This window comes from Moschus berezovskii, chromosome 3, assembly GCF_049115385.1.
Source record: "Moschus berezovskii isolate FMDL1 chromosome 3, NW_MosBer_1.0, whole genome shotgun sequence".
Taxonomy (NCBI): domain Eukaryota; kingdom Metazoa; phylum Chordata; class Mammalia; order Artiodactyla; family Moschidae; genus Moschus; species Moschus berezovskii.
Genome location: NC_142462.1, coordinates 111212122 through 111227822, shown reverse-complemented (window position 1 = coordinate 111227822; position 15701 = coordinate 111212122). Strand labels below are relative to the sequence as shown.

The window sequence follows — 15701 nt, the reverse complement described above, 5'->3', positions numbered from 1 at the left end:
TGTAGCTTAACCATTCTGTGCTATAATTTTTAAACTGTAAATTAGGGGATAATAAAAGTACTTGCCTCGTGAGGATGATATATAAGGAATATAAAATGAAGCAGTGCCTGGCAAAATATATTTCCTGCTAGAAGCTCACAAAGGCAACAGTTTATCTGTGCTTATTTCATTCATGTATCTTAAACATCTAGAACAGTGGTTGGTATGAAATAGACATTCAGTAGTAAATACATTGGTGAATGAATAAATGTATTTCAGTATATAAATGCTAGGGCTTAGTCATATTAGCAGACATAATGAAGTGGTCAGATGCATGCACATTTATATAGAACAGTAGTTCTCAGCTCACAATTCATGTTAGAAATACCTGGAAGGCCTTTGAGTAGACTGATTCTACAAGTCCCATCATAGGCAAAGGTTGAGAAACACTGTGAAAGTAACAGATACCAGTGTAGGGTCATCCATGTATAACATGTTGAAGACTCAACACCAGTGGTGATTTTCTGAATGCCTTTCAACCCTTAGGTACCTAAACCCAACCTTTGTTTCAGTAATAATTATATTCCTGAAAATGTTAATAGATGTTAAGATGGTCAAAAAATACTCTGTTTTCATATTAAAATGAATTAAGGTTTAGGCTCAAATAATTACAGTTTTTCCTCTATATAAATCTCTGGTAAGATATTTGGAATTTGTGTGGGTTTGAGACCATTTTTTTAAATTGAGTAGACTCCCCTTAACATGACAGGCAGTTTGTCTGGATCAACCAAAAAGCACTGTGGGCTGCTGTGAACATAGGCAAAGTTAGTGCAATTAATGGAGGGAAAAACACCAGCATGTACCATAATTAAGATTTTGCTTGAGGTACTTGGGGAATTAAACCAAGGTACAGAATAACTTTTGAGGCAGCTGTATCCTTTTCTAGAACAAGGACATGAGTCCACATATCTCTAGTGTGAAAGTTGCCTGTCTTAAGAGACTTCCTGGCTAGGGAGACCTCCTAACTCTTTGGCGCTTCTCCTCCCAGCAGTTGGGCTCCTCATTCTGTCCCCACAGGTAGCATCACTCGGAAAGGGAGTTTGCAAGAGGGTGATGGATTGATTCTGGGAGCCATATCAACCTGGAAGAACAGGAGAACCAACCTGAACTGAGAGAAATTTGCAGAATGGATAATTAGAAAGGATTCTGGCCCAGTAACCACTTACATGTTTTCCCATAAATTAAAAAAAAAGATCCTTTCTCTTTATGAAGACTACATGCTGCATGTTTATTTCAATAATTTGCATTAAGAAAATATTGACTGTCATATGGCCTTTACAAATGCTGTAGCAAAGATTCCATTTTAATGTTGATCACAAAGCTGTTTCGAGGTCTCTTAGGCTTCTTAACACTGGATTCTCCCTCTCGTTGCCTTTATCTTTAAAGAGCTTCTTTGAGGGATTTTTGGCTCTCTCAGGAAAGAATATCATTGAAATGGAAGGCCTGGGATATAATTCAAATCATCCTAATCAGATTTCTCAACCCTTGATCTAATCAGCAAGCTGTTTGGCTTAGCTTCTTGGTCAAGTTCATTCATTAACTCAGAAAGCATTTATTGAATATATGCTGTGTCTACCTCGGGCTAGAACATAATAAGATTAGTAGATGAATTGAGCCCTGTCCTTTAGGAGTTTATAGTCTTATTGAATGAAGTGAAGGAAATAATAGAATGCTATTTAAAATGTATGATGGTTTTTGTACTTTAAATATGTTCACGGTCTTTCTTGGCAGGTAATTGACATCAACTGTAACTTTGTGTGCCTGAAACTGCATTTTAGAACATTTTGGTTTTGTATCTGTTTCACCATTAATATCACGCTTCTTCTTTTCAAAGACTCTTTTGCCATTATAGTCACCACCTGACAAAGTATTGTTGTAAAGGTAATAGAAAGAATTATTGGCGTTTCATGGTTTTACTTACTGTGGGTTTGGGAGGGTTATGAGCAGAAGGAAAGAATGAAAGTTGAAACTCCATTGAGTATTTTTTTAAATTGTAGTAAACTGCAGTATAAACCCCCTCAACACACATCAAATTCTATCAGATTCTTAAATGTCATCTTTTGCAACCAAGATGAATCCAAATCGAAAAATAACTTATACTGATGTTATTTGAGGTCTGAGAAATAATGAAATTGCTTTCTTATTTTGGAACGAAGTGTGTATACATGTATGAACTATTGGAAAAAAAGACTTTTTTCTCCCATGGTTATTTGGAAGAATGGGAAGCTGTAATCAGAAGTTACCTCCCACCCCCTTTATTACCTCTATATATTTTTCCTGTTCTCTCTCTTATGTAATATCCTTTTGTGAGGCCCATTTACAGTTACAAACTGGCAGCCACTTTGAAGTTTCTTATTTATTTCCCCCCTAATTAGTGTTTTTATGTGTGGTAGATATACAATTTTCTTCTATTAATGTTACAAAAAAGCCAACCTTAAATTTGCATCCACAATGGTGAATAATCAACAAAAGCGCTTAATCATTTGTGCTCACGGGCTGGGTCAAAGTGTGATTTGACTGAGGTTTCATTGCTGGGCTTATCCAGGATTAGGGCTTCCCAGGTGGCGCGGTAGTAAAGAATCTTCCTGCCAGTGCAGGAGACGTGGGTTCGATCCCTGGATCCAGAAAATGCCATGGAGAAGGAAATGCCAACCCATGCAAGTATTCTTGCCTGGGAAATCCCATGGATAGAGGAGCCTGGTGGTCTACAGTCCATGGGGTTGCAAAGAGTCGGACACGAGTGAGCAGACATGCATCCACGTGTCCAAGGTTAAATATTAGTATGTCTCTTACCTTATAACCACATTGCTCTTCTAGAGACATATATATTCCTTGCATCCTAATTTCACTCTCTGAGCAATTTGCTTGTAGTCCTCATTAGCAAGGATAATCAGGTTTTGGGGGTCAGCCTCCAGCTTCTGATGAGTTAAATTCATTTGTCCTGTGATTTCCTCTGTGATAATAGAATTTTGTTTCCTCTCTTCTATTTTCTGATCGCAACTCTCTGTGGCTATTCATGAAAAAATGAAGGATCTGTGTTTTTCTCATTCACCTGAAATTCAGGAATTCTTCAGCTGTCCTGAGACTTTGTGTTTAGGCATCATTTTTTTTTTTGGCTAAAACACTTAAATTTAGATTGTGATAACTGTTAGGGAATCAAAAGTGGAACCTGTAGATGTTGACTCCACAGAGATCTGACTTTCTTGTGATAAAAACTGTGACTCAGAATCACCATACAGGGTAAATCAGAGAAAAGTCCTAATGAAAAATGCTAAAGAAGTTCTTTGAACTCAGCTGGAGGAAAAAAATGCCTGGGGGAGGAAGTGAAGGCTCACCATGTAAGAGTCTTCTAGCATTCTTTTCTTCTGGCTCCAGAAAATGGAATATACTTTGGAGTCAGGGGCCAAAATTGATGTTATTCCTTATTTGCCTTGATGAAAGTGAGGGAAAAAATATTGTGTCATCAGACTGTCTTTGTTAAAGGCCTACATATGTGTGATGACTGTTTGGGGGGGCTTATGTAAAGCAAGTACATTCCTTGCTGCCCAGTGGGAGCTTCTGTAGGCTGCTGGCAAGCTTGATATGATCACTTTCAACTACTGAAGGCCTGTCCAATGTTTCTGGGACTTCCTGTGTAGGAATATAAGAGAAAGAGAGGAAAAAAGGAAGGAGAAGAAGGAGGGGGAAGGGGAAGGAGAAGAAGAAGAATCGTCCAGTGTTCTTTCCTTACGGCTCAGCAAAATGGAATATACAATGGACTGAGGGGAAGAAGAAGATGAAGAAGGATGGGTGAAGAAGGCTGGACACTGGCTGAACTCTCAGACATACTTGATCCTTGATGACTGACTGGCTTCTTTTCTGGATTCTACTCAGCCTTTCCTTGGGTTTGGGGGCTGCCGTTCACCTTGCTCACCTTTACAAATGACGTGACTGGGTGGAGCTTGCAGAGGTCAGTGAACAGTACAGGGAGATCATCTGTCATCTAGAGTCCAGCAAGATTCTGCTGGGCTGTGATGGGATCCCACCTTACTGTCAGTGTGTCACCTTGCTCCTCTGTATGAGGATCTGGGCCTCCCTGGGGACTTGGTGCATCTGCAGGTCCAGTGTCAGAGGTGGCAGGTTCCCACGGTCTTGTTCACGTCTCGTGAGACAGGCTGCAGGGAGCTATGGGGGATCAAGTGGGCAATGAAGTGGTTGCCGATTTCCTCCTCCTGGGTAGGCCTGGGGTACTTAGTGCCCCTCATCTGCCCAGAGATACTTGCTCTATCCACCTAAATAAATGGTGAGGTGAACTGAAACAAGTTGAATGACCAGATATTGAGTTTATATAGGAATAGCAGGGAAAGTGGGGCTTCCCTGAGGGGCTCAGTGGTAAAGAATCCGCCTGTGATACAACAGGAGATGTGGGAGGCATGGGTTCCATCCTCGGGTCAGAAGATCCCCTGAAGGGGGCGCACAGCAGCCCACTTCAGTATTCTTGCTGGAGAATCCCACGGACAGAGGAGCCTGGGGGGCTACATTTCATAAGGTTGCAAAGAGTCAGACACAACTGAAGCAACTGAGCACACACGCACTCAGCAGAGGAAGTGCAGTGTGGGACACAGACTGTAGCAAGCTGTGGGCAAGTCTCCTGATAGTTTGGGATGCAGTGTCCTTGTGGTCAAAGAGAGTAAAGCGGTGAGAGCCCAGACAGACTCTAAGCAGCAGGTTCATTGGCTTGAGGATGGGGAGAGCTGCTTGGCAGATATTCTGTGTTGGAGGGATAAGCTTCTGTCTCCTGGAAATCAGGCATTTACTGGCAATCAGTCTCTTAGCGCTTACGTTTTGTTTGCCTGAGGGCACATGTGGGAGATTCTCCATTTCATAGTGTCTAGTTCCATTTTAGATTAAAATCCTTCCACGCTCCTGTAGAGCAGTGTGAAGCCTTTAGAGACAGAAAGAAGCACCTGGGAAGCATGTGGAAGCTCGGATTCCTGCCCTCCCCACCCCGAGCCCATCCCAGACACAGGACTCAGAGCTGCAGCATCACAAGGCACCCCTTATTCCAGTTCAGGTTGTTCTCAGAGCACACATGGACACTCCCAGGGAGGACTGCTCCTCTGCCTTCCAGGGAGCCACTTAGTTAAGCCACAGATCAGCACTCCTGTTTAAGCTCGAGACCATTGTCTGACATTTCTGATGGAGCTGTTCAGAAATTGGCCTTCTATTATTCATGATGGAACCACAAACTCTCCGTGGGTGATCCATGCTTTCTTCCTTTATCTTTCTGTCCTCATTCTCTCTATTCTGCCCTTATGTCCTCCCTCCCCTTTGTTCAGCAGTAGGCACGTTTGCTTGCTAAAGCAACTCCTCTTATGTCTTATCTTTGCCCAGGTCAGTCTTGACTTTCTCAACCTCTCCTGATTCCATCCCTCCTTTCTGACCCGAGTTCTGTGATGTTCCACTCAACAAACCTAAAATCCAACCAATGTGTTTTGGAATTTTCTTACCCCAGACTTTGATAAAATATTGGTCTTGCATTGAGTGATTTCCAGGATACGAATCAGTCTTTTCCCACTTAGAACCTCAAGTCAACTGTAGACATCCTCTGCAAGGACAAGGGAGGATGTTCTTGAGATGTGTAACAGTGAACTTGGGGGTGGTAACCAGCTTGGAGAGTTCTTTGCTGGGAAATGGAGGATTTTTAATCAAAGACCTCATGAGTCTGCTTTACTTGCTTTTAGTCTCTGGCAGCTTTAAAATTATCCAAGGACTGTGACCACCTCAGCCTTAGGTCTTTTTCTGCAAACAGAGACCTGCATTCTGCTGTCTCCCCTGAATGTCCCTAAGGTGGCCCCCTCAATCTTCCTGTCTTTTGAGACCTGCCACCCTTGGTTCTCACCATGCACTTTAGAGATTCCAGTACATTTGCAAAGGTTTTCACACATGCAAGACTAACTCAGGCATCGTTTCTACCCCACGGGAAATTTTCAGCTTTGTATTACCTTCTGATGTTGGTTTTTGTGTTTTTTTTTTCCTTCTTGCTGCAGGAAAGCAATCTCTCGGGCAGGCCTGCAGCACTTGGCTCCTGCGCATCCCCTCAGCCTTCCTGTTGCAAACGGTCCAGCGAAGGAGCCCAGAGCGACTCTGGACTGGAGCGTAGGTGTCGGCGTTTTCATGTAAACGTCATTTCACTGCATGTGTGTCTTTCTCATTCTCAGGATTCCTGTAGCTCCCGACAAGACTTGATCATTTTCAGTATTGTCCACTGACTCATCTTCGAGTATCTAAGCCCCGGCTCCATTTTCAGATTTCTAGGAACATAGCTCCTTTTATGAAGTCAGACATATTGAAGAGTAGGCTAAAAACTTCAGGAATCCTTTTAAGCACTATTGCCTGGGATTGTGGCAATAAAAAGTACTTCTGTACACATGCTTCATTGGTCCCTGCCTGCCAAGTTGGCGATGAATAGAGTTTACTCTTAGAGACTAAATCATAAAGTCCAAGTTTGATTTCCTTAGCTCAAGCTGCCTTTTTCTTTTTTGGTGCTTTTCTTTCCATTTTCATTTTTCCTGAGAGAGGATGATCTCACTTTACATTCCAGGCACTCCATGTCCTCCTGTTTGCTATGTTTCGTCTCCTAATCCAAAGGTAATGGGTCTTATATCAGTGGGGTAGGTATATTAGCTGATTTTTTAAAAATTTATTTTATTGAAGTCTAGTTTGTTTACAATGTTGTGTTCATTTCTACTGCTGTTGTTTTTGTTTAGTCACTAAGTCTTACCTGACTCTTTGCAACCCCATGGACTGTAGCCTGCCAGGCTCCTCTGTCAGTGGGATTTCCCAGGCAAGAATACTGGAGTGGGTTGCCATTTCCCTTTCCAGGGGATCTTCCTGACCCACGGACTGAACCTGTGTGTCCTGCATTGCAGGTGGAATCCTTACCACTGAGCCACCAGGGAAGCCCAGTTACTATTGTATGGCTAAGTGACTCAGTTATACATATGTATATATTCGCTTTCATATTCTTTTCCATTACAGTTTTTCATAGGATGTTGAATATAGTTCCCTGTGCTATACAGTAGGACCTTGTTGTTTATCTATTCTTTTATATAATAGTTTGCATCTGCTGTATATTAACTGATTTTAAAAGACATCTACAAAAACTGTTAAATTGAAGATTGATTGCAGTGTGAATTTAAGTCAATTAGAATACATTTGTTGAGAGTGTTTGGTGAGTCAAGTTCTTGGTTGAAGCCATGTCTAACTATGGACTGAAAAGCCTCTCCCTTCCTGAAGGGATGTAAGAAACAATATGAAGTTAGAGGAGGACTGCTCTGAGATTATTCCAGTCTGGTCCTGATGATGAATCTTGTCTAGCATTTCTGGTTGAGTTGAACAGAGGGAATAATCCATGTTCTCTTCTCCCATAAGAAAGACCATGGCAGGGTGCCAGAGAGGAGAGGACTTTGTAAACTAAATTTTGTTTTTAGCACATATGCCATAAATTGATATCATTTAATACTGTAATATTTCTCCCTCTTTCCCAAGAACACACTAATATCCTTATATTATATTCTGGACACACACCAATGTATGCAGTACACGAAGTACCTGGCAAAAGACTGAATCTAATTGAAATGAAACTTTCTTCCTTGATGAAGTCTGCTATATGTATTAGCTGATTTTAATGTTTTATCTAAAAGACATCTACGAAAGCTGTTAACTTGAAGATTGCAATCTGAATTTAAGTCAGTTAGAGTGTTCAGGTCACACCTGTGTATGTTGAGTTGGTATTTGGGAAGACTCTTGCCCTCCTGTAAATTTCCCTTTTCTAGGACAGTTACTTAATAAACCCTTAAATGGTTAGAGTGTAGAATATATTGACACCAGTGCTTACATAATTTAAAAGAATTAAATACATAAACAGAGAAGTTAAATTTAAAAAGGGATCTACATGGACCAATGATGAGAGTATGTTAAGAATCAGGGACCCCCAAATGTTAGTTTATTATCCACGGTGTTCCAGATCCTCTGATCTAAAGTCATAGGATTCTATTTGAGATGCAAGATTCCAATGAGAGAGAGTTTATGTCATTTAGATAGAAACATCCATTAAATCAGGCTTCCCAGATGGTTCAGGGGTAAAGAATCTGCCTTCAGTGCAGGAGATGTGGATCTGATCCTTGGATCAGGAAGATCCCCTGGAATCAGAAAAGGTGCCCCACTTTAGTATTCTTACCTGGAGAATCCCATGGACAGAGGAACCTGGAGGGCTACAGTCCTTGGGGTTGCAAAAGTCAGACACGACAGAGTGTGTACACACACATCCATTAAATCATTTCTCTGCCCCTCGTGTGACATTAGTCAAGTCACTTGATTTCTTTCAGCCTCAGTGTCCTTATCTATAGGACACTATAGTCCCCCCCTCTCCCTCAGGGGGACTTCAGGGCTGTTGTTAAGATCAAATGGGGCTGTGAGTGTAAAAGTTCTTGTAAACTGTGCAGCCAGTAGGTTTATTTATTCAGAAATTAAGTCACTGATGAATTCATTGATCTATCACCATTTGTTGAGTGACTGCTTTGTTCTGGAACCTGTTTGGTTCCTTGGGATTCTGGGTGAAGAAGATATGGTTTCTGCTTTCAAGAAGTTTAGAATGCAGAAAAGACATTGACACTAAAATATGGGCAGTGACGCCAAGCATAGTGGGGTTCAAAGAGTGCCATAGGGGTGTGAGGAGGGACACTCCATCCCTGTTTGATGTTGGAAAGAGTTACCAGAAAAATGCTTTTAGAAAAAATTTCCTTCCTGAACCAAAGCTTGACTAGGAGGTGTTATTTTTATGATTACTGTAAAGAGGTCTATGCTCTAATATTTCATCAAAATGGTGTTTTTGGCTGGTGGTGGGTGGCTGCAGTGCACGGTTCGGAAAGAGTGAGTAGGAAGTAAGGCTGCGTTGTGTGTAGCTGATCCTTCATCTTTCAGCCCCTTCAGTTGTGGTCACTTCATCTTGGTGGCCTGATGAATTGTCATGGTGACAGGAAACACTCTGGGGATGTTTAACAGTAGAGGGAAAATTGAAAGCCTTCTCTGAAGACGCTCTTATCTCAGGGCTTGTTTAGAGATATTATATGGAAGGAGTTATAAGAGGCGACTCTGAAAAACCCCATAATTATGGGCTAATATTGCTGAATTCAGACAGCAACCAATCCAACATGTTCTTATTACAGTTATCTAAAAGATTTTTCTCAGAAGAGAGGAAGAAGCAGATTGTTAAAAACATTTAAATGCCTTTCTTTTTTTTTTTGCTGAGACTTGCCTTTGCTTCCAAATTTTTGGCTTTTACTAACCAAACTGCTTTACACCAACTTCATTTATGCCACTTTGGTTTGCCTGCCTGTGCATAAAGCTAAACCAGGATTTTCTTTGTTCTAAACTTTAAAGTATAAAAGTAGTCCTACTAGTCTTGACCTACCACCATTGCCTGTATTCCACCTCCTTGTCTGCTTCCCTGCAAAAAAGCAGTGTGACCACCTCTCTCCTTCTATCAGCTCCCTCTTCTGAACTAAATGCATTAAAATGATCAATCATTTTATTGTTAGTGATTGTTGGGCACTGATTTGGGTTGGAGTCTCTTATTAATAAGAGTATGCCAAGCGAGAAGAGTGGCAAAAATGTCAAAATAAAGGTAAAAAAGTAGGAACTTCAATTTCTTGTCTTGGATGAGATAAGATTCCCCAGTAGAGTTGAGGATGCTTCCAGCTTAACAGGGGTAGAGCCGAGCTGTGGAAATTCAGCTTGTTCTGCATTCAACCCCCTTGATTCATACATTGAGATTCTCTTTGCCTCAGAGGGTCAGAGGTGGAAAGTCATCTCAAAAACCTGTAGTACGATGACCCCTAACTTATGTCACTTCCCCTCTCCTCCTTTCACCAGTGAGAAAACAGATACAAAAGCTGTCTGTGCTGCATCTGAAGTTGAAGACAGATCAGGGTAAACCTGGAATTTCAATCTTAGTCCCAAGTTTCTCCTTACTGTAGAAATCTCAGAGGGCCCCGTTCTGACTGTGTGTGCGTGTGCTCAGTTACCTCAGTCATGTATGATTCTTTGTGACCCTGTGGACCCTAGCCTGCCAGGCTTCTCTGTCCATAGGATTCTCCAGACAAGAGTACTGGAGTGGGTTGCCATTCCCTTCTCCAGGGGATCTTCCTGACCCAGGGACTGAACCTGAGATTCCTGCATTGCACCTGGGAAGTCCCGTTCTGACTCTCATATGTACCAAAGACTTCAGAAGGGGCACAATTGTTTCCAAAACATCCTCTTGCAAAGGGCTTTGAGGAGTGGCCAGCTTGTGAGGTGCCTGAGACCAGGTAAAATTAGACTATAGGCACCTCTGCATTTGGCCAGAAAAATCCTGTTGCAGGAGTCAGTTTTTATGCTTTGGGTCTGTGAACTTAATAATTTCCTTGAAGTGTTCCATTTTCATATTCCCATTTCCCTACTTAGTGATGCATACTATCTCTTATTTTTAGTCTGTTCCTCGAAGTTCGGAAACTTCTCTTTTGCTGAAAGAGAAGTTTATTTTATATTTTATTTTAGGATAAAATATAAATATTTTATTTTGACTTATGGGATTCTCTGCCCCACACAAGGTCATTTCCTTGATGACTCTTTGTCAGCCTTTGCTCCTGCCACCTGCACACAGGCTCTCCTCTCCGATCATGTCAGGGATGGAAGCCTTAATGATGGGGAACAGCCAGATCCAGCCTCAGTACAGGGCTGCGGTCTTCTACTGACTACAGTGGACAGTCGACTTCACTTGAGGTGAATGTGGCTCTTTTCTACAAAGGCTTGACTCCTGCTGTCTGCCAGGCTGTGCTTATTTGTTTGGTTGAACTAGTTCTGTTTATTTTATTTACTTTCTGTTTTTCCACATAAAACCTCTACCTATGGGGCATTGTCTTAGAGCCAAATTCGTGTTTTAGGTTGACTTATTCTAGGTCATAGTTTGATTTCAGGCACTTTGAAGGGAGGAACAGTGTTTTCTGCTAACAAGCAGAAATATATATCTTCTTCACAGTGGTCTGCACAGCATCATTGGCCTAGTAACTGTCTGGATGTCAGGGATGAATTGATTACAACTTTTCTGTTCAATCAGCGAGAAAGGGACACATCTCTGGGAGCTGATGGGCACTCAGATGATCTCCAGTTCCAGAAGGGCATTGGAAGGCTCAAGTCAAAAGCCTGTTTGAAACATCAATGAGTTTATGCTATTGAGTTGCAAGTAATTCTTTTAAAATTTCCTTCCTAATCCAGTGCATTGTGTTAAGACTTAAAGCATGCACGGTTTTTGATCTTCCCATTCGCCCCAGTGGCATCCTCTCTCCCCTTTCATGGTGAGAACCTATAGGGCTGCTCCCTTTGACACCATGCCATGAACATCAGTCAAGCCAGTTTTGGGGAAAACAGGCTAAATTGCTAGAAAGGAAGGGAGTGATGCTCTAAAAGGGAAAAATAGTCCCATCTCCTGGGCTGGAATCCAAGCTTCCAGTTTAGGGGGAGTTAATCCGCTTTGAAGTAAGTCTATTGCATAGATAATGCATATCTTCTCTTAAATGTCACATGCCTCTTGTGGGATGGAGACTTATTTTGGACATGGAGGTTTCTTCCTTGTTTTTATTCTTAAAGCTGAAAACACAGGATGTGGGTCTTCAGTCTGTCTCCTCTATTCTGTACTTTGCTTTTGCCCTTACACTGCCTAAAACATTCTCCAAGCAATGGTGAAGAAGCCACCAAAATCTTTCTTTAAAAAAACTATATTGGTTTTCAATTCATTTTTTCTTTCCTTATTGGAAAATTTCCTCCAGTGCTGAGGGCTGTGGAAAACAGAGCCTCAATGCAAACAAACCCAGACGTTATATCCCGACCACCTTTCCTGTCCTCTGGATGACGATGGTTGAAAAGGAGTTCTTTTAGGCAGGTAGAACATGGAACAGTGGGTACACTCACCTCACAGTTTGATGCAGAGATAAGATTAGGGAAACAGAGTCTTCATGTGGGATTGGTTAAACTGGGTTATGAAACTAGGTCGTTTTATCTTTGGAAACCTTGAATGGAAAGGCAGGAAGAGGCAGGGGTGTGTGTGTGTGTGTGTGTCCCCATATGCACATGTGCATGCTCTCATTTTAGCCTTGTTTACAATGGGAGGTCCTCACAGACCTGTGCCTTCTTTACAAGCTCCAGGCCTTTGCTCTTTAACTTCAGGCTTGGGTGTCATCACCCATAGTGACACAGCCTGATATCTTTCTTCACTTCCATCCCTCTTTTGAAAAACATTGTCAGATTAATCAAGATATCAGATTGCTGAGCCAAGCAGGAGGAGCTAACCATCTATGAATTAGTGACGGTCCTGGCCATGACCAGTCATCTTAATAGTGGGATGGATCTAGCATGATTCAGGCACCCTCACTAGTCTTTTATTTTCTAAAATTATGAGAATTTTAAATGATATCACATTGGCGGCTGGGAGAAATCTAGAATCGTACAGCTTCACAGCTTACTGAGAAGTAACTAGATCTAATCTTTGACCTCTTAGTAAGTGATTATAAACTAATAAAGGTGAACAGAAGAAATATATGTGAGCTGTAAAGTAAGCCTCGTTTTATAGTGGCCACATTAAAAAGCAAAAAGACGTAGGTAAAATTAATTCTGTTTTCTAAAAAAATTTAAGGACAGAGCTAGCTTTAAAAAAAATTAATTAAATTTGGCTGCACTGGGTTTTAATTGTGGCATACAGGGTCTTTGGTTGTGGCATGCAAACTTTAGTTGTGGTGTGTGGGATCTAGTTCCTTGACCAGGGATCAAACCTGGACCCCCTGCATTGAGGGTGCAGAGTTTTAGCCGCTGGACCACCAGACAGAAAGACAGAACGTTGTGCTCAGTCATAGCTGACTCTTTGTGACCCTATGAACCGTAGCCCGCCAGGCTCCTCTGTCCATGGGATCTTTTCAGGAAAAAATACTGGAATGGGTTGTGATTTCCTTCTCCAGGGAATCTTCCTGACCTGGGGATCAAACTTGGGTCTCCTATATTGCAGGCAGTATCCTACATTGCAGATGGATTCTTTACCAACTGAGCCACCAGGGAAGCCCCTAAAAGTAATTTTAGTATTATATTTTATTTGCCCAAATATATCAAAAATATTACTATTTCAACACTTAATTGATGTAAAAATGATCAATGAGAGAATTCATTTTTTATAGAAAGTCAGTCTTCAAAGTCTGCTGTTTATTTTATTTTACACTGACAGCACATCTCAATTAGCGCTTATCACATTTCCAATGTTGAATCACCATTTGCTTGTTGGACAACTCAGATCTAAACCATCCAAGACAGATTTTACCTATTATTACCTTGAAGATTTTTAGGGGGAGGCAGTCCAGATTTTTTCCATTTCTGAATTTGTGAGGATATTTATATTTGATACATATTTATAATTTTCTTATTGTTTTAGAACTTTTTTTAACCAGTAAATGTCTTCATTTTGTGTGGATTGTTTGCTTCTGGTGTCAGTGCATCCTATTGTGTCATTCATTCACAACTTGCATCTTTTTCAGTTCAGTTCAGTCGCTCAGTTGTGTCCGACTCTCCATGACCCCATGAATCACAGCACGCCAGGCCTCCCTGTCCATCACCAACTCCCAGAGTTCACTGAAACTCATGTTCATTGAGTCGGTGATGCCATCCAGCCATCTCATTCTCTGTCGTCCCCTTCTCCTCCCGCCCCCAATCTTTCCCAGCATCAGAGTCTTTTCCAATGAGTCAACTCGTCGCATGAGGTGGCCAAAGTATTGGAGTTTCAGCTGTAGCTAATTACTACTAAGAGTTCAGGTAGAACTGGAGGGCAAGGAATCATATCTGTATTTACATAGGTGGGTCTCTACTATTAGATAACTGGATCTATCCATAGATAGGTTGATCTATATAAATCTATGTATATCTATAGAGCTACTCTGTATTTATGGATACATGTTTTAACACTCACTACTACAGAAAAAATGCTATCTTCATTTAGAAATAGAGCTATTGTTTCTGTCTGGCATAGATGGGTACTCTGAGTTGTACAGTGTTTGAGATGGAATTTCCAGTCGCATCTGTAGAGAAGAGAAAGAGGTACCCGGGTGTGGAGAATGGGATAAATAAAAAACATGACACAGAAAAGGAAAATATGACTATGCTGAGACACATAGCCTCATACATTCTATGAAACCGTGTATGAAGGTGAATAAGAAAGACAGACTGGTACCATTAATGGAAGGTCTAGTGTGTGGGATTGAGTTTGGAGTTTGTTTTATAAATAATAGAGAATTTTTTTAGCATCCTGAGCAAGAGAGAGTCATAATCACAGCTGTGTTTTTAGGAAGTTAATTTTATAGCAGTGTAAAATATCAGAGAGGCGATGTGGATGGACCTAGAGACTGTCATACGAGTGAAGTAAATCAGAAAGAAAAACAAATACTGTATATTAATGCATATGTGTGGAATCTAGAAAAATGGTACTGATGAACCTGTTTGCAGGGCAGGAATGGAGACACAGACGTACAAATGTATGAATGCCAAGGGTGGGGGGAGGAGGGTGTGGGATGAATTGGGAGGTTGGAATTGACATGTATACACTACTATCTGTATATAAAATAGATCACTAAAGAATCCGCCTGCCAACGCAGGAGACGTGGGTTCCATCCGTGGGTTGGAAGATTCCCTGGAGAAGGAAATGACAGCCCACTCCAGTATTATTGCCTGAGAAATCCCATGGACAGAGGAGCCTGCTGGGTTACAGTCCTTGGGGTTGCAAAAGAGTCAGACATGACTTAGCAACTAAACAACAACAATGAGAACCTACTCTATAGCACAGAGAACTCTACTTAATGCTCTGTGGTGACATCATGGGGAGGATGTTGCTCTTCAACAAAGAGCAAACCAGGACTGTTCCAGGTTGGGTTGGGTGTGGGCTCTGTTCCATAGTTATTCAGTGACCCAGACTGACAGTTACTCTTACAACTTCATCAGAAGACTTTTAAATCATCCCAAAGACCAACTTCCCAGGTACCCAGTGTGTGAACAGAGTACTGAGGAATGCACATGAGGCTTAATGGACCGAGTCTGAAAACAGTAGACATCACTCTGGTCCGTGGTTGGAACTGGGTCATGTGGCCACACTCGTTACAGGTGAGACTGGAGCAAACTCTAACTGTGTGTTCAGGAAGAAGAGGAAAATGAATTTGGTGAATGGCTAGCAGTCTTGACTACAAAGGCCCAGGAGAGAAACTGGGATGATATCAATATCTGTGTAGGAGGAAAGGAAAACTGGTACAATGATAATAGTAAGAATTACATTGAACTTGTATTGACTTTTCATTGTGGGCAAGGCATTGAATGTTATTCATCTTCACATTTAAACATCATTGTGATTTTGCGAGAGAAGTAAAATCATTATTGCAGCTTCAGTGGTGAGTGAACTGAGGTCTAGCAAAGTTAGAGAGACCCTAGGCCATAGAGCTAGTCAGTAGCAAGTCTACCTGACTCCAAAGCTTATGTTCACTAATATTGAAGTGGATTAAGATTTACCAGAAATGTAAGAAGAAAACAATATTTTATTTGTCTACTCTATTTATGGGTGAATG

General features: G+C 41.4%; 1 protein-coding gene across 5 annotated transcripts in view; it reads left to right on the top strand.

Moving 5' to 3' along the window:
* The window catches only part of DGKI (diacylglycerol kinase iota), a 508012-nt gene that overhangs the window by 180852 nt on the left and 311459 nt on the right, over window positions 1–15701 (top strand). For all 5 annotated transcript variants that reach the window (XM_088832644.1, XM_088832652.1, XM_055421328.2 and 2 more), the window contains exon 2: window positions 6069–6177. In XM_088832644.1, the coding sequence (XP_088688770.1) occupies window positions 6069–6177 (109 nt within the window). The remainder of the gene's footprint in view (window positions 1–6068; window positions 6178–15701) is intronic.